The following is a 25,414-nucleotide window of genomic DNA, read 5'->3' as shown; positions in this document are numbered from 1 at the left end:
TGGAAGATGAGGACAGAGAGCAGAACAACTCCAGGAGGAAGTAGTTAATGATCTGCTTTTGCATCTGGATACGTGTAAGTCTATGAAGCCTGATGGGATCCACCTGAAAGTATTGAGGGAGCTGGCAGGGGAGCTGACTAAGCCTCTCCATCATTTATCAACAATCTTAGTCAACAGGGGAAGTCCCGGATGACTAGAGAGTGGGTAATGTGATGCGCATCTGCAAGAAGAGCTGGAATAAGGATCTGGGGAACTACAGGCCTGTCAGTCTGACCTCCGTACTGGGAAAGATCAATGAGAGGCTCATCTTGAGCTAGCTCACACAGCAACTGCAGGGCAGCCAGAGAACAAAGGCCAGCCAGCAGGGGTTTATGAAAGGGAGGTCTTGCTTGACCAACCTGAGCTCTTTCTATGACCATGTGACCTGCCTTTTGGATGAGGGGAAGGCTGTGGACGTGTCTGCGTGGACTTGGTAAGGCCTTTGACACCTTCTCCCTCAGCATTCTCCTGGATAAGCTGGCGAGTCATGGTATAGACAAGTGTACTCTTCATTGGGCAAAAAACTGGCTGGTTGGCCAGGCCCAGAGAGCTGTGGCAAATGGGGTCAAGTCTAGTTGGCAGTTTGTCACCAGTGGTGTCCCTCAGGGCTCAGTTTTGGGGCCAGGATTGTTTAACATCTTTATCAATGATCTCGGTGAGGGGATTGAGTGCACTCCCAGTAAGTTTGCAGGGGACACCAAACTGGGCTAATGTTGATCTGCTTGAGGGTAGGAAGGCTCCACAGAGGGACCTGGACAGGCTGGATCAATGGGCCAAGGCCATTTGTATGAGGTCCAATAAGGCCAAGTGCTGGGTCCTGCATTTCAGTCACAACAACCTCAGGCAATGCTACAGGCTTGGGGAAGAGTGGCTGAAGAGCTGCCCAGCAGAAAAGGACCTGGGGTGCTGGCTCACAGCCAGATGAACATGAGCCAGCAGTGTGCCCAGGTGGCCAAGAAGGCCAACAGCATCATGGTCTGCATCATGAATAGTGGGGCCAGGAGTAGGGAGATGATTGTTCCCCAGTACTCAGCACTGGTGAGGCATGACCTCAAGTACTATGTGCAGTTCTGGGCCCCTCGCTGCTGGAAGGTCATTGAGGGGCTGGGGCATGTCCAGAGGAGAGCTACCAAGCTGGTGAAGGGTCTAGAAGACAAGTCATACAAGGAGAAGCTGAGGTAATTAGGGATATTTAGTTTGGAGAAGAAGAGGCTCAGGGGAGACCTCACTGCCCTCTACAACTACTGGAAAGGAGTTGTAGGGAGGCAGGTGTTGGCCTCTTTTCCCAAGTGAATAATGACAGGAGCAGAGGAAGTGGCCTGAAACTGCAGCAGGGGAACTTTAGATTGGACATTAGGAAAAATTCATTTACTGAAAAAGTGGTCAGGCACTGGAACAGCCTGCCTAGGGAGGCAGTTGACTCACCATCCTTAAAGGTATTCAAGAAACGTGTAACTGTGGCACTTCAGGGATGCTCTAGTGGCCGAGATTGTAGGGTTTTTTCCGTGGGTGTTATCTTTCAGCCACCATGCCTTGACCTACGAAACACCATGGACACCTCGTGGTGCCCGGTGACTGCAAGCTCAGGAAATGGTGTTCACACTCCTTACCTTAGACGCATGCTCCCTCCAAGTAAAGGCGAGCACAGTTTGGTTTCTCTCGACTTCAGCCTCTCCAGGCAGCAACCCCAGGCGCACGGGGCTACGAAGATCTGCCACTCCTCCCCAGCCCTGACGCATGCAGGTAGCACCGGCCAAAACTTCAGACGCGCCGCTGCTTGCACCGGCAGCCGACCCCCAGATCCCCCGTCGGCGGGACCGGCTGCCGCCCCGGGCCGGGCCGGGCCGGGCCGGAGCCCGGCCGCCTGCACTCACCCAGCAGCAGCAGCTTCAGCTCCCGGCGAGCGTCCCGCTTGTCCCGGCGCGGCTGCCGCTCGATCTCCGCGCTGATGCGCTGCGGCTCCTTCTTGTCGGCGGAGGGGCAGCCGTCACAGCCCCTGGCGAGGAGAGCGGCGGAAAGCCGCCCGTCCCAGCCGCGCCCGCAGCCCCGGGGGCTGCCGCATCCCCTCCCGCCGCCGGAGGGGCCGCCGGGCCGGGCAGCTGCCGCCTCCCCTGCCGCTCTGCGACTGCAGGCACGGAGGGCACTGCTCCGGTGGGGCGAGAATGATCCCGCCCCCGCGGCGTTGGGAGCCTGGGGTTGCGGAGAGGGAGCCCTGCAAGCTGCCAGGCGTCGGAGGGGCTGGGAACGGAAGGAAGCCGGGTACTTAATAACAAAGAACTGCCATACGTACACTAAAGTCCCTCATACAACTGAGAAGAAAAAATAAAAGACGCACACGCAGAGAGAAAAACCCCTTCAAAACCGCACACACCCATTAACGAAAGTTAGGAGGCCGGAGGGCAAGGGGACACGACCTGTCATCATGGAACTTCAGCTCCCCGAGGTTGGCGCTGCGGCTGCCTGGGGAGGGCTCCTTCAGGAGGGGCTGCCTGGGGCGGGGCTGCCGGCGCCCGCCTCTAGGGCCGCCGGAGGGGTTAGTGGTGTAACGTCACGTGTCGGGGGCTTTCTTCCCGCCTGCATCTAAGACCTTTGCCTCTCACCAGGGATGGAAGCTGTGAAAGGGAGGGGAACGTGCCTGCTTTTGGTGTCGGCTGGTTTTAATTTCTGAGGTTTTGGTTGTTTTGTTGTTGGTTTTGTTATTCGTTTGTTTTGGCTTTTTAAATTAGCTGTATTTCACTCCTCGCTCACATAGGTGAATCTAGCGTTTAACTCGCTGCCTTGCATTTTATAAGTACAGTTTCGGAAAATCTTTCACATGTAAGGCACGTCTGCAGTAGCAAACCCGGTGTTCTTCGGAGCAGCTCTTGGAGCAGCAACACGGCTGCTGCAAGTGCCCTGTCCACGTCCTGGGAGCCCACCCTGTCTCCCGGCGAGGCAGCAGCTGCTGCCGCCTGCTACAAGTAGTTGAAGGTCTGTGGTAATACTGGTGTGTAGCAATTAGCAGCATTATTACAAAATACATGCTTGCTATTCCATAATATAGAAAACAAGGACTTAATACAGAACGGTGATCACCATCTCCTCTGAGGACATGGAATTGCCAGCAAGCTGCTTTATGACTGCAGAGCCAAGGAGAAATAGCTATGTGTTCACTTGAGCTAAAATTACAAATAAAACTCTATGCTGGGGGTTGTCTAGGTGGGAATGCCTTCAGGCTACAGATTCATGGGTTCAGGACTTTTCAGTTCCGCCCCTTCCATTCTCCGGGCAGAACCACCGCCGTAGCTGTTTTAGGACACACCTGCGAGTGTAACACGACGTCATACTCCATGTCCCAGAACTTGAGACCCATTTAGAAGTTTGCAAACAGTGGAGAATATAAGATTTATGACATTTTAACTGTACTGAAGGACCGAAAAATCAGCGCATTGTTTTTAAATCGCTTTTCAATGTTATTTCAGGTGTGTAAAGCATTTCTTTCCTAATAGTTGTTGTTTGGTTTGGTTTTTTTTGGGGGGTGGGGAAGAAACAGTGATTGCACAGGAGCTAGACCCTCTAAAACAATACACATTTAATTATTTTTTTTTCTTAGCTTTGCTTTCTCTGTGCATGTGTTCAAACTTTTCTTAGACTTTGATTCTTTCCTTTGTCATCCTCTGTTCATTTTTCTTCTCCACTGGTTTGTTCTGAAGAAAACAAGCCTTGTAGTGATACTTGAACCATTTAATAACAACTGGCAAGATTTTTACTCAAAACTTATGCAAAAGTGCCATGTGAAACCATTAAAAAATAGATAAGCAAATACTTATGCAAAAAGGCGTAAGTGGTTGATTTGTTGGTTTCTTCTCCATAGGTAGTTGCATGTAAAATGTCTTTTACAATCAAAGCTTACTATTTTTAGGTCTACGAAAAATAGTTGTCTCCAGTCTTACCAATTAAATATGTAAGAGTAAGTAATAGTAAAGCAGTTGCTTCATAATTTGAAAGCTAATGACTTTTTTTACTTTTTAGTGCCAGTAACCTTTTAGAATACCTTCCTGACACGGGAAAGGATGCAGGCAAGTTGTAAAGAAGTCATAATCCTCTGAGTTTGGTGATCCTGGAGCTTCATACAAATGTGGTTTTTCTATGAATAACGTTATTCATAGCCAGTGCAAGTAAGTATTTGCCTTGTCTAATAGTATTTGATAACGAGTAGAAACATTTGGATACAAGTGTCAGAATCAGGGTTGTTTTTTTTTGTAAAAACAGAAGGGTATACACAGCAGTACAATTGCCACTACACTAACATATTTGAAAATTCATATAATATCTTTGTTCACACATTACAGTTGGCTCACCAAAAAAAAATGCAAAATCCAAGTTAATTCTTAGTGTACAACTCTTGTGCTCTATTAGCCTTATTAAAAAGCAAAAGTAAGAATCTACAGAAGAATTTTGATGATTGTACTATGTGAGTTTTTTCCTCCATGGTTCCACAGAAGTATATCAACATGCTTAAGAAGCCTCAAAAATTTCTTTTTTTTTCAGTGGAGGAGGGTCCCGATTCCCTTTGTCAGTGATTTTTTTAACAGCAAAAAAAATGTCATAAGGCAACAGCTGAAGAAAGGGAGAGGAAAAGGGAAGCCACACAGATTCTCATCTGTTACAAGTAGCAGAGTTAGACTTCTAGGTAAGGTGGGGGGTTTGTTCAGTCAAGTTCTAAAGAATTTCTCAATAACCGCGGAGCTCCCTACCTGTAAATTTTAACAGGCTGAAGAACTTTTCCCAATGTATGGCACTTCATTTCACCTATTTTTCATCTAATAACAAGTTATTATAACGTAGGAAGTGCTTTGGGCAATTTGTTCCTAGGATTAACATTTATGTGATATGCTTAAGCTTTCTTCCAAACATCAGTGCTGCTTTTTCCAACTTGTTGCTTCCTTGAATAAATTTGCACTGCTTACAGTTTGACTATCCTGTGTCTGAGTAATATAATTGTGCGAGGCTATCAAGGCTGTCAAATCTTCTGCTGAACTCCTCAGGGCTTTGTTTATGCAAAACGCTGCTACATCTCTCTCGGTACAGCTGAATAGAAATGCACCCGCCGCTGTCTGTAGCGGCCTCTAGGATTTATTAAGAGTTACGTTCCAAGAGGCTGTGCAGAACGTTAAGACTTACTCGTATGTTCTAGACCAGTTATTAGCACCCAGCACGTAGCCCCTTAACGCCTTTGGCTGATCCACCATTAACCAAAGGTGTCCGCTCCCACAGATGCTGGCAATATGAACTCCTAACTATTCTGAGAAGGCTGCCAAAAACTCAGAGATATGCAAGTGGTTGGTACCAGTATAGCTTTTTCTTGAGATCAAAGAAGATTTTAGAAGCAGATTTGGTTCTCAGCTGGTTACAATATAAATAACCATCAGTGGTGAAAAATCTGTCTTCAGCTAAACAAAGTGTACGCTTTGCTATGGGTAGGTTTGAGATTTTTTTAAATCTGGTGCAAAGTAAAAAATTGAACATTTGACATGCCAGTGTTGCTGATAAGTAGGTGAAAAAAGCTGTTCTCACATGCAGGTTGGAAAAGTTTTAAATCCCTCCTTTGTCTTATGTGAGGTGGTGGTTATGTCTGACCCAATGGACAGTCAGAAGTAATTTTCAGTAAGTATCTTGTAAGAAAATATATTCTTCTGTTTGCACGTTGTTACTCTTCAAGAGCAAAGCCACACAAAATGAGGTACTGCTGTTTTCTGCTGGTCAGGTTTTCATTGTTGTTTTGCCTCCTTAAGGGTGAACATCATCTTCAAATCAGGAGGGTACCAACTTGTGGATTTGGGTAAAGATAGGAACCTGGAGCGCAGATGTGACTTTCAGGCGTTTCTTGTCCTGTTATTGTACTATGTGCTTTACATGGAAGTAGCTGGTTGAATAAAATAGGTAATGTGTCTAGAAGCGGGAAAGGTCATGTATTAGTAAGATCATGAGCAAAAATGTATCAGTGCAATGAGGAATGAAACTTCAGTTTTGGTATTTTTACAAGTTGAATTTATTTATTTTTTATGGCCAGCAGTGGCTTTTTGGGTATCGTTGCTATGGAGAGAGAACTTCAAGGCAGAATACCTGATACCAATACAATCTCAGTATTTTTCTAAATTATTCATATAATTTTTCTTTGCTATTTGCAGCTTAGAACATGTTTCTCCTACTATGAGCTAGAACAGTGGTAGAAGAGCATTGGAAATCCTGCTGTCATTCAGTCAAGAAGTACTGAAAAAATTAGAAATATGTTTTGTGGTTTTTTGTTTGCTGCTTTTATTTTATTTTATTTTATTTTATTTTATTTTATTTTATTTTATTTTATTTTATTTTATTTTATTTTATTTTATTTTATTTTATTTTATTTTATTTTATTTTATTTTTTCCTAGAGCATGATCCTTTTAACTTCTGAAAATGGATACAGAGTTTTTATTTGGTACTGGTTTATATCCAGTTTTCTTAGGAATAAACAGCCATATATGACACAGAGATTCAAAGAGAAACAGACCCAAAATGTTATATATACTTCAAAATTGATTTTGCACTAACAATCATGTGTGGCTTTCTCTCTAGGGTGGGTGGTTTAGTTCCTATTTGATTTTATGTATTACACAGTGATAAAGTTTCACTCCAGCCGAGTTCTTTATTTTCTTTGGCACTCTGTGTACTTTGTATATGTCATTGCTCAGTAACTCATAATAGTTTCATGCCTTAAAAGGGATGGGCCCAGAGAAACTTTGTTACTGGCCCAATCAAGTTTGACAGGTTTAATGACCACAAATACTGGTGCAGTGAAAAAATATTCCATATTCAACTGCCTTCTAAGTACACATTATTTAATATACTCTTAGCTTTCAGCAGAAATGCTTGGATTAAAAAATTCCAATTAAAGTAGCACTTTGAATGTGAACAATTAATTGGATAAAAGCCACAAAGCAGTCCAATTCTCAAAAGGCAAAACCTTTGCAGGCAGTCAAGTCCTTGCAGCATGAATACTTTGGAAACAACCAGCTCAGGTTGCTTTCTAACAGATGACTGAGACTTACAATAGCCAAATTTTGCTAATTTAGTTGCATGGTAGGCTAATCTCATCTTTGCAATACGAAGTTATCCACTAACCTAACACAGCAAGCAAACAAAACGGTAGAGTAAAATAAAAGTGCTAGTGTACCTTATCTCATGAGAAATATAAAAAAGACATTAGGAATATGAGCAAATGAGAAAATTTTCAGATTATTGATCTCATAAGCAGAAGGATATGAGAAAAACTTCTCACTTAAATCCTAAAAGTTTGACCATGTCAGAAAACTTTCCTGAGTGATTCCACATGTGTGTGCTAGTGTTAAGATTTACTGATGTTCTGGTTTTTAAAAGCTTATGGTGTGCAGGAATAAAGGAGCTGATGTACATTTAACTACAAGCCCATAGTCATGTTGTATGACAAAAGATGTTTTGTATTTTTATTAGTAAAACCACTAATTAGACTTACTGTTACATAAATGCTTTGGTATCTGTTTTATCCATCCTCTCTTGTTACAGCATTGAGTGCTCACAGCAGTCTTTAAATTCAGTCAGGTCTAAGTGTTCTACAGTGCTGATAAAGACAAATAACTGAGGGTTCAAAGGAGAACTTAGAAACATATCAGATTAAAAGATGTTTTGGAAAAAAAATACATGTTTCTGTTGCTGGCAAATACAATAAAGGTTTGCATTTTCATATTATCTTGTATTGTGTAGTCTAAACTTTACTAAAATTAATGTATTTATTACCTCCCACAAAAGCCTGTTTGGATGGTCTAGTTTTATACCCTGTGCTCCAGCCCTCCCTGTGGCAGAGCTGAAACAGGAAGCCTGATTGTATCACTTCTCATCCTGTTCTTCAGTTTATCATAAAGTATTCATTAATATCGAGGCAAATGTTTTGGTTGTTGGTTTTGTGTTTTTGTTTTGGTTGTGTTTTTTAAAAATTTATTAGGGTGTTTGCTTGTGCTGACTAGTGGCAGTGTTTAATTAATTAAGCTACAGCTGATAGTAGCATAACAGCAGCACTGTTCCAGTCTTCTGGTATTTCTCTGGGAGTTTATGCTTTATTTAACTGTCACATCAGACAGAACAAGACGTCCTCAGAAATATTGGCTGCAAGTTATCTGGGCCTGTTTTAGTTCCAGCTCAGTAGCATTCACAATTATCCCTAATTGCTAATGGATTAGAAAGTATTTAATCACGCTCATGTGACAGCACCTGGCTATGCTCCCTTCAGACATAAACCAGATAGTGGCATCTGGTTTGCCTGCTTCATGGTTTCTTCATCCTCAGGACTTTTAACATTGCTAATATCTTCTAATGTAGTTTAAAATGTCTACCCTTTTAGTGTCACCTTAACAGCTGTTGGTATTTAAACTCTCCTTTAACATTTTCTGTACTCTCTACATTTGAATTCCAATGATTTTTTACAAGGTTTGTTTTTTTCCTCCATGTTGCATTTCTTTTTCCTTCCCTTTGCTACTGAGTCAAGATGAACTCTTAGCCAAGGCTGTCTTCTTACTGAATCTTTCTTTCCTAATCTAATAAATGTCTTTAAAATGGTAGTTCTTCTCTGCAGTACTGTGCTGGTTTTTTATTTAATACTTTGCTCATAATTTTCCCCAGCTTTGGTAAAGTGGCACTTTTGAAGTATCAGGTACATAGATTACTTTCAGGAACTGTCCTCTCTTGACCATAAAAATGCAGGGACCTGGAGTTGTCTAGTCTGGAGAAAAGAAGGCTGAGGGGAGACCTTATCGCTCTCTGGAGAGGAGGTTGTAGTGAAGTGGGGGTTGTCTCCTCTCACTAGTGACAAGTGATAGAACAAGAGGAAATGGTCTTAAGCTGTGCCTGAGGAGGTTTAGATAAAAAGGTATTAAGAAAAATTTATTCAACAAAAGGGTTGTCAGGCATTGGAACAGGCTGCCCAGGGAAGTAGTCTAGTCACCATCCCTGGAGGTATTTAAAAGAAGTGTAGTAGTGCTTAGGGACACGGTCTAGTGGTGGACTTGGCAGTGTGAAGTTAACAGCTGCACTCAATCTTAAAGATATTTTTCAACATAAATGATTCTACAATTCTGATCAGATTTTTATTACAGGTTTCTTTGCAGGAACTGGTCGGATAACTAACCTTCATTATAATTCAGTTCCTAAAAAGGTTACTTTAGATCGTATGCAAAGATTTTGTGTTTTAAAAGTTCATGCATATAATTTTCAGATAAAGAAATTATAATTTCTAACTAGCTACATTCATATTCCTCAGAATACAATCTTCTAACACATTACCACCAGGAGGTTTATGACTAATTACTTGTATTCTTGTTTAATTCAATAGTTTATAATATCCTTCCTCCCTTTCTAATTCTGTCAGCTCTGGGATTTTTTTTAGTTAATACATCAGTTCACTTAAGATCCTCAAGAGCTTTGAGTTATGAGGTATTAAAGACAGAGAAAAGGCATGTTCAACTAAGAACACCAAGTAGCCTGTTTTATGCACTCTTTTCCAAGCAAAGGTTGTAATCAGAAATATGTTCTCCATTCTGGCCACTTAATCACACATAAGTCAAGTTACAAAAATCAACACATGTAAATTGTAAACCATATTAATTAATGGCCCTGAGAGTTCTTAATTGGGTTTGCGAATAAGAGTAAAGAAGAGCATTTCAAGGAATCATATAGGGATAGCTGAGATAAATAGAATCTGAATGGCTGAGTGACTGAATTTTTTGCAAAATCGTAGCTGCAACCAGAGTCAAAGGAAACACTGAAATTTTATACCACAGTAGGACTTACATTCTATCCCAATAGCATCTTCAAAGGCTCAGAAGGAGCAAGTTGAGAACATGTAACATTATGTCTGAGTCCTTCAAACTGAAACCATGTAAAATATTTGGAATAGAATTGAAATCCTCTCTCTAGCACATGACTCATATGGAAAGAGGTAAGCATGAATTAATCTGGTCGACAGTATCAAAATGAAAGGAAAAGGCCTAGAGCTTACAAGATGGTTCAACAGATTTTTTCAGAAATGAATGCTGCCTTCTATGAATACACAGCCTCTAAAATACCACTGATGCATTTAAGGGCAAACTTGCAGTATATGAACTTCTGTAAACCAGACAGTGGAAACAGCAGATAATTGCTTATACATTTTAATTATCACAAGACTGAGAAACAATCCTGAAGACAGGTTTTAGGATTCCTACAGTTGAAACATATAAAGAAAACAGTCTGGGAGGTAGTAACAAAGTTCCTGAAAATATTTGAAATAATATTCAACAAGAATTAGACTTGGTATGTGAAAGAAAGTTTGACTTAAAAAATTAAAGTAGACAGAAGTGGTTAAAATACACATTGATTATTTTGCAACATGGAAAACATTAGGAGGTGCTGGTGATGTCAGCAGCAATGCCAAGTCCTGTTCTTGTTGTTTTATTTCAGAAGAAAAAAGGCTAACTTACTTCAAGTTAAAAGAAGAACATGTGTTCAGCTGGGAGGGAACTGGATTATCAAAAATGGCAGCCAAACTGGGGAAACATGCACAAACAGATTGAGTGATGGCTGGTAAAGAAACAGCAATGCCTAGCAATTCTAAATTGCACCCTTAACATTTTGAAGTAGCTTCATTAACTCCTGCATCTTTTTAATCTTTGGTGTCTTCAACAGTTACTTTTTCTGCCAGTAAAAAAACATTCTCCATATTTCTGACATAGTTTTTCCTCATCCTGGTAGCTGACCATTTGCACTTTTGTTTGGAAAAGTGTCTGACACACTGTACACTTGCAGCCTGCTGGTGGAATTTAAAAATTACTAAACATTTAACTTGTGCCATCTGAGCACAGGGAAAATTTGTGAAAAAAAAGTATCAGAGATGAGCGCAAAGCCTGACATAATCTCCCTAACAGAATCTTTATTTTACATTTATCCACAGCAAAGCAGTCCCTTCAGTTCCAACAAAAATTAGAAAATAACTTTGGTACGGTAATTTGGTAAAAATAAATTACTAAGAATCTTAGGAGAAGCATCCTGGTTTGAGCCAGGATGAAGCGAATTTTCCTTTTACTGATTTTTTTTCTTATTTATTTCAGCGAGCTCTCTTAACTAGCAGCAAGTGTTCCAGCTAGGGGTCTGATAACACTGAAATGTTTATGTTGCTGCTGAGATGCTAAGGTCACTTCGCTCTGCCACCTCAGATGCTAGAGGAGCAGAAGAGTTGTATCTGCCCTCCCATTTGGAGTGGACAAAACGGACAGCAACATTGACCAAAGTATTCAATTCCATGTATCTATGTAAGCTCGGTGTAAGGTCAGTGATCATGGTAATCAAGACCCTTCCTGCTTCTTCCTTTCTCTCCAGTCCATGGCTGGCATCCAGGGAGGACTCCTTCCATCCATCACCATTGATCCCCAGGCCCATGCACTCCTGACCCTCATCACTCTGCCCTCAGCTCCTGTCTGCTCTGCTGCTCTCTCCAGCAGCTCCGGGACATTTCAGAACTGCTCACAGCTCAGGAGATGACCTGGACTTGCTGCAGGTGGGGGGAGGCAATAGGGGTTTGCACATTCCTGAACATGTTTATATATAATTGTATATATTTTCTTATCATTAGTATTTAATTAAAGCTGTCTAGTTTAGTTTTCACTCCGAGAAGCCTCTCTCCCTTTATTCTCTCTCTCCTTTCCCTACCTGGCTGGGAGGGGGAGAGGATCAAGAGCATTATTGTAGCTGGTTAAATTGCTCATCGTGAGTCAGACCAGGACAAGAAGCCTGTTATGCACAGTGATGGTGAGGGACTTTTGTGGATGACTCATTAGCCTGTGTGTAGGCTATTTATTTTTTTCAATGTGATTGTAAAAAAAATCCCATCGAACAAAGAAGGACTACACTTCTGCAAAGCTATTTGCTTACTGGCTCACTTACTGTGAAACTGTACCAAAGCTGCAAGTATTGATCTTCAGACTCCTTGGATAATCACAATGAATTGCAATCATCTCACCCCAGACTCAGGACTAGACGTTTAGATTTCTACCCCAACAGAGAGGGAAGCAAAGGCCCAAAGTCAACAGATGCTCTTTAGAGCGGCACCAGTCCTAAAACTGTGATATTCTCCATTAGCTTCCATAGACCAAAAGTTGTGCTTGTGCTGAGGTTAAACAAGAGTGAGTGCTTGCCTATAAAGTCAGTGTCAATGCACTTATCTAACAGAATTCCAGGACTTATTACTACAAACAATACATGGAAATAATTTGCTTGAACACTACTCCAGTGAGGATGGACATTCAGTCAAGAAATAGACAGTACTTTTGGATTTGTTCTTCTGAGTTTCATATTCAGATGTGCTGTGACCATATAACTAACACTTGAGCCTGAGAAAGGTGCAAACCCTTTGCCACTGGCAAGTCATGCATCAGAATTATACAACTTCTAGAACCTGCTAAGTGATGGCTTGTTTTTATGGTAATCACTGTGACAGAGTTTCCAGTGCTAGAACATAGATGACTTAAAAAAGAGTCTTCTTCTTTCATTCCCACTCCATTAACGTTTTCCTTTGAACACAAATGAACATTTCTATTAAATGCTAATAAATATAGGTTGTCGCTTAAAAATGATCAATCAAAGGGTTCAAACTAATTTAGTACAGCTCTAAAAAATGAAAAGCTAAAAATCAATACATGTAGTATTAACAGCAAAGACACCGAGAAGGGCCCCTGAAACATTTAAAATCTCAAATTACGAGGTTTAAATGATGAAATATACAAAATTATTTGGGAAATATATATGTTCAGACTATTTCTGTTTTCAGAAATATAGTTCCTTCTGGTCTCTTGACCACACATCACTTTGGCATCCAGGATGTTCTCATCATAATTATACTCTGTCAAAACCTAATACTCTTCAGCCATTAGAAAAACTGTCACTATATTTAGATGTAAGATATCAAGAAACTCAGACTCTTGTAGAAAACACCTTTAAAATAAACTTGTTTAATTTAAAGAAAAAAAGAATTCAAACAAAACATTACTTCTAGTTTTCATTTAAATATATGAAATTACAATGGTTTTAAAATAGCTTTCTGGAGATTAAGTAGATACACTTTATCTGTAAGACTGTGGCTCTCTCAGACATCATAAAATGCCTGATATGCTTGGTATGCCAATGGAAAGGTATTTATAGATACAGACATAGTGTGTCTACATATAAAAGTGTTTGTACTCGTCTGTGATGACAAGTCTAAAGTTGTATAGCCTGGCTCTAGCCTGTGTTAAATTCTTGATGTCATTAATTTCATATGCCATTTTCTAAGTGTCCTGCATTTATACCTCAGTAGTAGATGGGATGTACAGATACATTCAGAAATTTTTTTAATGACAGCCTCAAAGTATTGGCAAAATGCCTCAGATTTTACTTTTTTGTATTTTCAGAATAATTTTCATTAAGTGGTATAATGATTTCTGTGCTCCTATTTTCACAGTGTACTTCTGGCTTAAGCAAAAATAGTTACTTAATTAATTTTCCACAAAAAGAATTCCCCTCCTCCTGCATCAGTAACTTCGGTGTTTGGACATGCCACAGTTAGAGACTTGCTTGTTTTCATTGTAGATGTCAGTATACTGTTAATGGACATCTACTATTGATTATTTCTTTTCTGGCCAGTTGAGAAATCCTAAACTTGAAACCACCTTTCACAGGATCAGTGACACCTTCTTCCTAGAGAGCAAGGTGTATCTACATATTGAATCCCCCTGAGACATTACAGGTTTGATGGTGTAATTACAGGCTCAAAATCAATAGCCAGTGACCATATTAATAAACTTATTGGTCTCTTGTGGGCTAAAATAAGACTCCTGAATGTGTGGTATGTAATTAGCCTTCCCCGTTCCCTTGCAAGTTTTTTTTTTTTTTCAATAAAAATGAGAGGGACAGGAGAAGAAAAGAAAGTGAGTGAAGTATCTCCATGGTAGCAAAATTCTGTTCCACTGAAGGAACAGCAGAAGGGCTCTTGCTTTGAGTGCAGAAACATCAGACACTAAGACTTTCTGTTAAAATTCACACCCTTTGGGACCCTGGGTTCACGGGCAGCACAGCGGGTCACAGTGACAGTGCGCCATGTGGGGATTTCCATGTCATCTGAACATTTCAAATGATGCCACGTTGGCCTGAGCCAGTCTGCCTGAGACAGGCTGTTTGTTGGTGATGGAAGTGCTTGCCTTCTGTACACTAATGATTCAACTTCTGTTATTTACAGAAATGAAATTAGCAAGTAAATGTTACTTCAAGTGATCAGCTCCAACAGAAGCCTCCTCTGAGAAGCTGCTCTTTTCGATAGATCTCAGTGAGTCAAATTTTCACTCAAAGACCTTCAAAGCAGGCAAGCAAATCTATTTTCCTTCTAATAAAACGTATTGGGCACATAATTATTGAAAGCAAAGAAGTAGTATGAATGTATTGCAGATATTGAGGTTTGCAGGAGCTAAACTTGTACGCCATTTCATTAATTTCTGGTGGCAGAGACCTGTCTGTTTGCTTTCTCTGCAATAGAAGACTAAATAAAGGTCATACTTGTGGCTCTCTATGACAGCAAATCAGGATATTAAGTTCTGGAGAATTGGGGAAAGGAACTCTCCTGTTTTTGTAGCCTAGCATAAGACAAAATTCCTTTAATGTTACCATTAGAATGACTGAAGAGTGAAGAACTAAAACAACCATCCATTAGGCTACTGAAGTCACTAACATTTTCTAATGTTAAGACATACCAAATAATTGAATTATGTGTATTTTGCAGGCCAACCAGCAAAATGGATCTGACTTGCTTGATTGGGGATGTAAGGTTAGCACTTCATGCCTTGCAGTACTACACTATTCCCTGCTGCTGCAGCTTGGGAGGTGTGATTAATTTCGAGTTCTCTGCAGTAAGAAGCACATATTACTCAACTCTTGAACATCAGAGCAAGGGAGAAATAACTCTTAACCTGCTTTACTTAATTTTTTTTGTGACAAATGTTTAAAGAAGTCTCTTAGAAATATGCTGAGAAAGTATCTCATACCCAGTTTTTATATTCCTATAGATCTTGAATAAGTGTACACTCACCTAAACTATTAAAACATGGTTTCTCCATTTGCTTAAGCTTTTCCTGTTTATGAAATTTGTTGTGCTCATTTACACTCTAACATAATCATCTACGATGGATCACCTTCAAGAGCTATATACTGTTTTCTGGTTTTAAACTGAGAATTACATGTTGGTAGCTTCACTGGAGTTACTTTTTTTTTTTTTTTCTTATTAGCAGAAATGAAACCAGCATGTCTAAATGTCAATATATAGAAAAAGGTAATTGTTTAATCCATAACCACAGAATCTTCCACTTGTGCCACCACTTCTATAATTTCCTACAAGAGATGCAAACAACTTCCAGACCATATTACATAATACTGAGGCTCCATTAAGCTGTTTTTATAAATATTAGTAATTTGAACACTTCTGGTACCTGGTAAAGAAACTGAATAATATGATCACAAACATAAGATGAGGAAAACTGATTTCTCCTATCTCAGTACCACAACAGCCTGTAGCAATTCAAACAGCAATAGCTCCACCAGCTAAATACAGTGATATTACTTATTTATGTGTTAAAATAAAAGATTATTACACAAGAGAAGTATCCAATTTGATTACATTTATATCTGGTAATCTGCCTCTCAGTTACACTCAAGTTCCTTAACTTAGGTAAAGTCAGATAAACAGTGAAATTCTTCAGTGCTTGAAGCAAAAACTCTTCATAATGCATTTTGTAGCAAATTCCTGGAGCTAAAATAAATCAGGTCTTAGCAGTAACTGTGAAGGTTCTCCTAAGATGGTCTGAGAAAAGTAGCAATCAAGATATTGACACAAAATGTTGTCTTGTCTTTCCAAAATCAGCATTTCCAGTAAACCAAATATTCTACAGCATGCAATGAAAAAAAGCCTGATTAACCTCTAATACACAATAATCACACTTGTGCATACAGTTAACTGAATTTTTTTAAGAGACTCCAGATACTTCATCTTGGATAAATGGAATTTCATTTTTAGGGACTGATTCCTCTTTATAATAAATTTATAAAAGTGCAAGATCTTAAGTATTTACTGCATGTAAGTAATCTTTTTTTTTTTTTTTTGTTAGCATCATATAAAGTTATGTCATGTAATAACTTAGGTCTGCAAGAATACCTTTGAACTCATTGTCAAATTAATGCATCTCTTCAGTTGAGTGCCAGTCTGAACATTGCATTAACCACCTAATACAGGAGTGTAGAAAAAAAAGCCAACTCTTAGTGACATCTTGGCAAACACAGTTCTCTATTGACAATGCAAAATGACATATTAAAATGGGTATTTTGGCCCAGTTTGGCCCACATTAGCCTACTATATCCTTCAGGTGACTGTGTAACAGCTATAGAGTTATGGTTCTGTTTCCTGAAGTGCCTGTCCACAAGGTTAGTTGGATCTGCCCCCAATTACAGGAACTTTCTGAAGTTATTCTTATTCACAATTTGTCTGTAATTTAGCCAGGATAATAAATTCTATAATCATCACCAGAACTAAATCTGATGTATCAAACAGCTTTCTCTTCATGGCCAACAGGGTAAAGGAAAGATATAGAAAAATAATCAGAAGAAGATGGCAGGAGGAACATTAAATACTGATCAAGCAAGAAGTCTGGTCTTTTTCATCTGTATTACATTCCATCAGTTGTTCAGTTTTAGCAGATTAATTTACATTTAATTCACAAGGACCAGAAAGTATTCCAGAGTGTTCATACCTAAAGCAGTACTATAAAAGTACTTTCTTTAGATGGCAGGAAGCAACTCATCAGTGTGAGAGACGGGTGTGAATGAAGAAGGAAGGAGTGCCTCAGACAAAGACACAGTAAACCTTGAATGCACTGTGAGAAGGTGTTTTAAATACCTTAAAACAGAAAACTTTTTCTTTTTAGTAACTTCCTGGAAATCAACAAGAACTTTTTTTTTTTTCTTTGAGACAAATTAAAGCCCAATCCTTGTATTTTTCCATCCCTGACACTAACTGTGACTTGTTGGCTTCAGTCTGACTGCAGCTGCATTTAGTCCATATGTACTCAAGCTTGTAAACTAAACTCAATACTAAAAGGGGAGCAAGTAAGTTTCCCTGGTCCTATAACTATTTTTTTTTTTATTTCAGCAAATACAATCAAGACCTTTCAAAATGAAAAGACCAACCTTTCTGAGCCAGAACAGCTAGTAGGCCATGAAGTGCACAAAATGAAAGTTTTGGATACTACACAATGTTCAGAACTAGGTTTTCATGGGAGGGGAGTGTTACTCCCTGTTTTCCTAACTTCCAAGCCTTTTGGCCACACAATTCTACCTCTTCCCTTTGGAAGCTTAGCACTTGTCTAACTGTTGATTAGCCAAGTTGGCTGAAAACCCTGAAAATCAGTCTACTGAACCAGCCAAGCAAGAAGAGCAAAAAGGAGGGGGGTTTTTAACCCAGTTTATTTGCTGGCCAAGTGGCAGGGTTGACATTACAGAGAGAAAATCACATAGCTGAGAGCTGGGAACTGAGGAGGTCTTGGAAGGTAATTCCTTTTCATAGCAATGACCTATGAAAGGGGGTCAGCTCCCTTGATACCGGATAGATACTCGACATGCTCCTGAGGAGCTAACAACTGTGAATTTTGTGTTGGTTTATAAATACTCTGTAACTCTTAGGTGTTGGGGACAGTATCCTACAAAGCAGTTGGCAGTCAGGTTATAATGATCATAGTATGTGATGCAAGGTTTTATCACAACTATGCACAATTTATAACACATACAGTTTCTACATCTACTTCACATCTAAATAGCACCACTTACACTGTATTTTTGTTGATGTTATCTTCACTGAGACATAAAAGATAAAATAAATCCTTTCCCCCAATCCCTCGCCCTTACTTTCTGCAATGAGAAAGAAAAATCAGAAACCATTCATTCAAGATGCTGCTTAGGCAAACTGATTGGAGTCCAAGAATCTTGCTTAATAGACAAAAAACTCACTTTTGCAACTGGCCTGAAATTCAGTTCCTTCAATAACAAACTGAGGTCCACTGATTCTTGATCGGATACGAGCCAGACTCCTGAAAAGTAACACATAGGCTTTTTTCTATTATTCCTATCATCATACAGGAGAACAAAAAGCTAAAAGAAACAGTCTGCTCTTGCAGTACTACTGTTATCGGCGAAAATGCTTCAGAAATTCACCTGGATGTCTACAAATTCTGAAAGTTTTCTGTTAGTGAAACAAAGACTATTATTTATTTCTCTTCTGCCATGCTTCCAAGTTTCCATTGTACACAAGCTGAAAATCCCCTTTAATACTGTCAAATAACTGTGTCCACTGTAGGAAACCTTACATGTTTTGAATGTTCTGGCTGAAATAAAGATAGTCTGGAAATTTTAATACTTAGACAATGAGGACAGAGCATATATAATTGAAAACTAATTATGGAACAATAACTCTATCTAACATTTATCATAAGAAGAAGCATTTTGGGAGAACAATAAGCCCAAGTAGTACTTCAGAAAACCCAGATTTCACAGAATGAAGATACTGTAGTACTAAGTAATGGTCAAAAATATTGTATTTTTAACCAGCAACATTTTTGAGGGGAACTAACTGTACAATATTAGTTGTTTGGGTTTTTTTGGTGTGTGTGGTTTTTTTGTGTTTATTTTTTTTTAAACTATTTCTGTGCCTCAAACAACACACAATACATGCATTAAAATGACACTTTAAGAACAACAAATATGATCTTTATTTTTAAATACTGCAAGTTTAAAAACGTATTTGACATCACCCCCCACACCCCTAAAAAAAATTTAAAAAAATTGGTCAAATAAGGATTTCCTGCAGTGTGGTAATTGAGGAGTCCAGCAACAGACTTCAGCTTTGACTGTATTTTAAAAGAAAAAAACCTCAAACCAACAGATTTACAGTAAGATTCACCTGGCTGACTTTGTATTTGTCACACTATCTTTAAAATCTTCCCCTATTCCTTTATTTCCTGCAGCATGGATGCTGTGAAAAAGTTTGAATGAAACTTACAGTAAAATCCCTTTAACTAGCTAAATAGTGAATATCAATGTATAGCTGACTATGCAGAAGTGTTTATGGTTTGACTGATAAAACTCAAAATGTTATGGGTACTCCAAAGCCCCAAAAGAGGAAATATCAGTAACTCCTTTTCTCAAACTAAACATGTTTTGCAAGATCTCTACTAAACTAACACACTGGACAGGGACAGATGGCTTTAGTTGTTTAATGTGTATTAAATTTTAGAATTTATGGTTTATGTTAAAAGAGAGACCGTATTTACAGAAGTGTGAAATTCTAAAATAGTTAATTACCTACACCAGCACATTTCAATTTCCTAACTTAGGACTCACCAAAACACATTTACTTTACTGGTCTCTTAGCTAGAGGTAGGTCATTCGTAGGCCTTGTTAATATGCTATGCATATTAACAAGAGTTCACTAATGTAATAGTTTGCAGGATAACCAAGCACAGAGCTTCAAGAACAGCAGCACATATAATAAATTAATTGGGTAAATTTTATTTTTTTCATGTGGGTTAACATGCCTTTGTTTTCTCCTAGTATTTCATTCTTTTGCGAAGAATGTGTAACAAGGAAAGGGTCATGAGGCTGAGTAATCTGAAAGTCTTCTGCACCTTATAACCAAACTCTGGGAGTCTAGCAATGTCTTTATATGCAGCCCTTTTCCCCCATTCAGTGTTTTGGAAATCATGCAGTCAATTCTGACTGATATCCAGCATAAAAAGTCTTTTCTCCCCTTTCAAACTTAAAAAAGTGATTCACAACCATGTTGCAGTATGATTAAAAATTACAGTCCATACACCTTGACAATCAAGAGTCTGAATTATAAAAAGTAAACTGCCCTTATAGCTGCATCATCCTATACATGTAAGGACAGCGCCAGTTAATTTGTGAAAAAGGCAAGTTTAAGGTTTCTGTAAAACATGTATTACAGCTATTTTTGTGCTAGCGAACACCTAGAATACACAGGTTCCCAAGACATTTTCCTTCCCTCTTCCCCCATTTACGACCTTCAAAGAAATCACATAATTTTGGCAAAGTAAAACGGGTTTCTGTCTTGATGGTTTTGCCTTCAGCTTCATGTTAGAGGCACAAAATTCTGGACTCAAGCACTACAAGGCATAGTAGAAACCACCAATTAGGACAACAGCAACAACTACACCACCACCACAATGCAATATACTGCAAGTGGGAACAGCTGAGTCATTTAAAAAGGAAACGTTTTTGTAAACTGTCACACTGCAATGCTGTGTTAGGTGATTCATGTAAAGCTTGCCTTGATATGCTGAGTTTTTTGGTGTGGGTTTTTTTTTTTAGTTTGTTTAGTTTTTCCTTTTTTATTTTTTCCTTTTTTTTTTCCTTTCCCCAGAACATGCTCAAATGACTTCAACATTGCCACAGGTTCAACTTACCTAAAATACACCAGAAGTGGCACACACTCCTGAAAACGTTTGCGATGACAATATGACTAGAAAGCATAAGTAAACTTTTGTTTTTATACAAAACTCAGAACCATATTTCCTTCTCCCCTACCCAGTATCCCATAACAAAACAAAACAAATGAAGAAAAACACACAAACAAACCCAAATCTTTGTTAGACACTGCTTTTTTTTTTTCCTCTTTTTTTTTTCTTTTTCTTTTTTTTTTTCTTTTCTTTCTTTTTTGGCTACAGTTCCATTTATAGCACTGAATCCAGTGTGGGCAATGTATTCCCAGGTTAAAAGAAGGATATTGTCAACAGTGGAACTGTGAAAATAAAAGCTCTATTGCATTTATAGCAAGATCACGACCAATTTTGTAATGCTGTAAGTAAGAGTCACTGCTCTGATCCCCTATTCAGAATGTCAGTGTCACTTTTTATAACCTATCTCCTCTAGCTTTATTAAATAATATGCTTTAACTTCTTAAAAACATTAACAATAGTGATTTTCTGGTTGTTGTTGTTGTATCTAAGATTTCCACTATTTCTGAAATACTGATTGATCTGGTGTTCCACTTTTTTTCATGGTATTTTTAGGGCAACAGCATATACCCATTAGTACTTATGTACAATGGTTTGAAATATCTTTAAGTTTACTTCTCTAATAAAGCCTATTAGAAAAGTAACCTAACATGAATCTGCCAAATAGAAATTAAATTTATATTTAAAAGCTTATGTTCCAATCCTAGATGTAACAGTGTAAATTCTTCTAATAGGACTGGTTTCTACAGCTGTATAAAGCCCTGACGATTTAAGCATTGTTTTGAATGTGAATGGTCTTCTGTCTGGGTGTCTCCAATTTACTTCTACTCAGGAATGTGCAAATGATTTTATACAGCACGATGCTGGTACCGCTCTGTACTATAGTAAATTTTTTTGTTTTGTAAATAAAAACCAACAACAAACCCCTAGTCAGAAATAAACTGACAAAATTTACATTCTTCTCTCTTAAAAAAGTAAATAAAATAACATTTAAAATGTGAATTAGCTATAAGACATACAATACAATTACATAGATACATATCAATACAGCACATTCAATTTGCCAAAAATTAATGATTACAAAGCCAATATGGATGCTGCCATATATATATATATATATATATATATAGATGTATGTACAATGATTATAGCATTCATAATTGCACTATACCTACAACCAGTTTTAAATTACAAGGTGTTTCAAGAGGGAGAAAAAAATAGCAACCGTTCTTATTATTGTTGTTTTGGAGCTGGGAGGGTTAAAGATGAAAAATGTCTCATTAGTATTTATTGTTAACTTTGGTAATCAACTAATAAGCCATTATTTTTTCCACCTCCCATCTGCTGCTATGAAGCAGTAATTTCTGTATTAAGTGCACTCTAGTGCTACTTGTCATTGCAGATAATCCAATTAAAAGTCTGAACACCGAGTTTTCTGTAGCTTGCTAGCAATCACGCACCTGGTCAAAAAACACCTTTCAACCTAAGCTGCAGAATAAAGGCTCATCAATGTGTGCTGCATTTTTGTTGTTAAAAATTGCACATGTAAATGTCAAGAATTATCTTCTCATAGTTTCTTCTACATTAATAAATCTTTTCTAAAGAACATTAAGAGAGGCTGTTTTGCAGGAAAGCCCATCAAAAGTCTGCAAATCAGTTAACAAGCAACCTTATCAAGAAAGGTTCCTGAGTGTTATCTCTCATCAATAGTTTCTTGTCATACAACTAGAGGTGCCTTGATATTATGACAGAATAAAATCTCATGCCATATCTGACATAAGGAGAGATTTAAACTGTCTTTAAATTAGTAGACCACATGCATGTGCATTGTTTTGGCATTACAAAATGGAACACTTCATAACAAATGGAACATAAGAGCTGAAACTCTGTTTATCATTTGGCAGTTGACTCAATTAGGTCAGTTCCCAACCCATCAGTTTGGCATTTCAATTAGTATCTCATGTTTCAAGAGCATTGGTTTTATAAAAAGCCAGATTTGGCAACATTAGTTTTATACAATAAAAATATTTTTTCTACTGTGGAAAAAGGAACACTTAAAAAAGCTCTAACTTAAGAAAAAAAACCCACACAACTAAAAAGAAAATAAAATAGCCCACTGTTTCAGGCTGTAGCCATTGGGGAAAATGTAGTGTCTATGATGTTTTTATTTGGCATCTGTGAATAAAATAAGACAGAAAAAAATGGCACATGGCAACTAAAAAGAGATTCTAACATATTCCACATACATCCCAGGTTGTGTCTTAATTATTTCATTACTGTCTTCTATGCACCTTTCCAAATTGTGAAAACACAGTTAAATTTAATATCCTTGGACAACTGTAATTCTATTTTTCAATTCCAATACTCTAGTCTGAAAAGTGAAGACAGAATGAAGACCCCCATGTCAAAAATTTAAAAATCACAGTATCAATACTTTTGATCCTTCAGAGAAAGTACATACTGCAAAATTAGAATAACTGAGGACTTACATTCTGATGATAGTATTTTCCTGACCAAATCACTCAACAGAAAACATTTCACCCAGGAATGTAACTGGGAAAAAAAGGCCATTGTACCTTGTGAAGGATAAGGGCAGGGGGTAGGAGGAGGCACGAGAGAAAGGGTCAGGGAAAGATGAAACCAGCTTGATTTTGCTTCAACAGCAAAAACATGTTTTGTAAATGTATGACTGAGAATTTAAAACACATTGAGTCACAAGGTTTTGCCTAAAAAATGAGGAAATGTGCTGTGAATGTACTTCAGCATCTTTTAGTTTTCCTCCATATAGTTTAAATAAAATCATAATATTAACTACAAACTCTGTGGACACTCACAGAGTCCAGGCCAGCAATAAATTAGTATTATGTAAATTGTTTTCACAGATAATACAGTCCCTCTTGTATATCTTTAATCACACAAAGTTGGTTTTGGAGGGCCTCCTAGGCACAATTAGACCAGATTGTACTCCTTCAGGTTTAACTGTAGGATTGTGTCCTTGACAGCAGCAAAGACGAAGCGGATATTCTCTGTGTCTGTAGCACATGTGAAGTGGGAGTAGATAATTTTGTCACTGTCTGGATTCAGGTCTACGAACATCTTCAGGATGAACTCTCGTGCCGCTTGTGCATCCCGTTGTGGTCCTGACAAGTAAGAAGAGAAAGTCAATTTTCTTGAGGTTGATTCACTATTTTAACTTCTTTATCAGAAAAAAAGAAAGGGTCAGTCTGTGAACCTCACATAAGAGAAGACTGGGAAAATTTACTAATCAGTAGTATCATATACTGGCTGCTTTCTTCCTGATAGCAATGGTGAAAAATAAAGATGGAAGGAAATTTCAGAAGTTCATCAAGTCAGAGCTATCATGTCAAAGCTGCTTTTTTTTCTGATGACTATCCCCTTTCTCTGGTGAAATAATGATTGAAAGAGGTGATTTATAATTGCATGGAATGAAAAATAAAAAAGTAACTTTATTAGTACAACTTTCAAAATGTTAATTAGTGAATATTCAGTCTACTCCTACTATATTTAAATTATACTTAAGTTCTTTCAGCACTAATTTTTATGAGGGTTTTAATAGGTAGCATGATTAGATTATATCCTGAACTGGTCTGACATTGTGACCAATAGAACTTAATTTACTTTAGTGATGATAAAATACACATGCTCTCCAGCTGAAGATGTTTGATTGCAAAATGCTCATTTTCTAACAAACCACTTGTTATCTAAATTATGCATAATAATCCTATCAGAACTAAATTAATGTTCTAAGTATCAGAGGGATGCAGAATCTATGTCACCAAAACACATGTTCAGCTTTACAGAAGACAGAGGATAAAAGTAATGACTTCCAGCCTTGAACAGTGAGGATTCGTTCACATTCAAAGCCAAAAAAGCAGTGCAGAAGCAAGAACACTAGCCACACGATGTTGAATTCCTTTCAGTTACTCCAGTGCTGTTTCCAAAGGCCAGTAGTCCCTTGCTCTCCCATTTCTGTTACATGGGTTTCCTCAAAACATACATTTTCTGTGCTGCCTCCTCCTCCTATTCTCTCCATCAGTCCCGGTCTTGTTATATGGCAATATAAATCACAGCACTCAGCTGTTACATATAGGTCTGTCCTTCAGTAGTTATGAAATCCGTACTTTGGGGGTCAGCCCATACCCACATAGTTTTCCGCAACTGGATAACAAAACTTGTTTTTAAGACTTCAAGCATGCAATTGCGAAATTTCCAATTTGAATAACTAAAAAAAAAATCAGCATACTTCCTGGTGAGCTGCAAATCCATGTGGAGGGGGAGTAAGATTCTGCAGCATATGGTGGATGCATATGAACATGCATGTACATATATGTACCTACATACACATACACAGATTACACCTTTCCTGAGATTTAGAGATGTAAACAGAAGCAGGTCAGAGGACTACTCAACACTTCGACAGCTTCTAAAACCCAACGGGGTCGAGCCTTTGGCTTGCTCACTCACACTCTCTAGCACCAGTAATTCTTACAATACCAAGAATAAAATTGCAGTATTTGTAAAGAAAACTTCTAGACTTTCAAATACAATGATTTCTTCAAAATAAACCATTTGGTGTTTTAAACAACTTCCTAAAATTTTGTTAAAGTTTCATAGCAGGTAGACAGAGTGATTTCTCAGATCCTACTGCACTATTCAAAGCCTGTATCCAAATTTGCTTACATAATCACACCTCTATTGACTATCATAGAATTTAAATTTTTGTTTGACTGAAGTT

General features: G+C 38.4%; 1 protein-coding gene across 1 annotated transcript in view; it reads right to left on the bottom strand.

Moving 5' to 3' along the window:
• Positions 1-18,870: 18,870 nt before the first annotated feature.
• Positions 18,871-25,414, bottom strand: part of LOC127395393 (guanine nucleotide-binding protein G(q) subunit alpha-like) — a 132,428-nt gene continuing 125,884 nt past the window's right edge. The window contains exon 7 of the mRNA XM_051642321.1: positions 18,871-23,798. Coding sequence (XP_051498281.1) covers positions 23,608-23,798 — 191 coding nt within the window. The 3' untranslated portion in view covers positions 18,871-23,607. The remainder of the gene's footprint in view (positions 23,799-25,414) is intronic.

Source organism: Apus apus, chromosome Z, assembly GCF_020740795.1.
Source record: "Apus apus isolate bApuApu2 chromosome Z, bApuApu2.pri.cur, whole genome shotgun sequence".
Lineage (NCBI taxonomy): Eukaryota > Metazoa > Chordata > Aves > Apodiformes > Apodidae > Apus > Apus apus.
The sequence above is the reverse complement of the archived record's forward strand: the minus strand, read 5'-3'. Positions and strand labels throughout refer to the sequence as shown.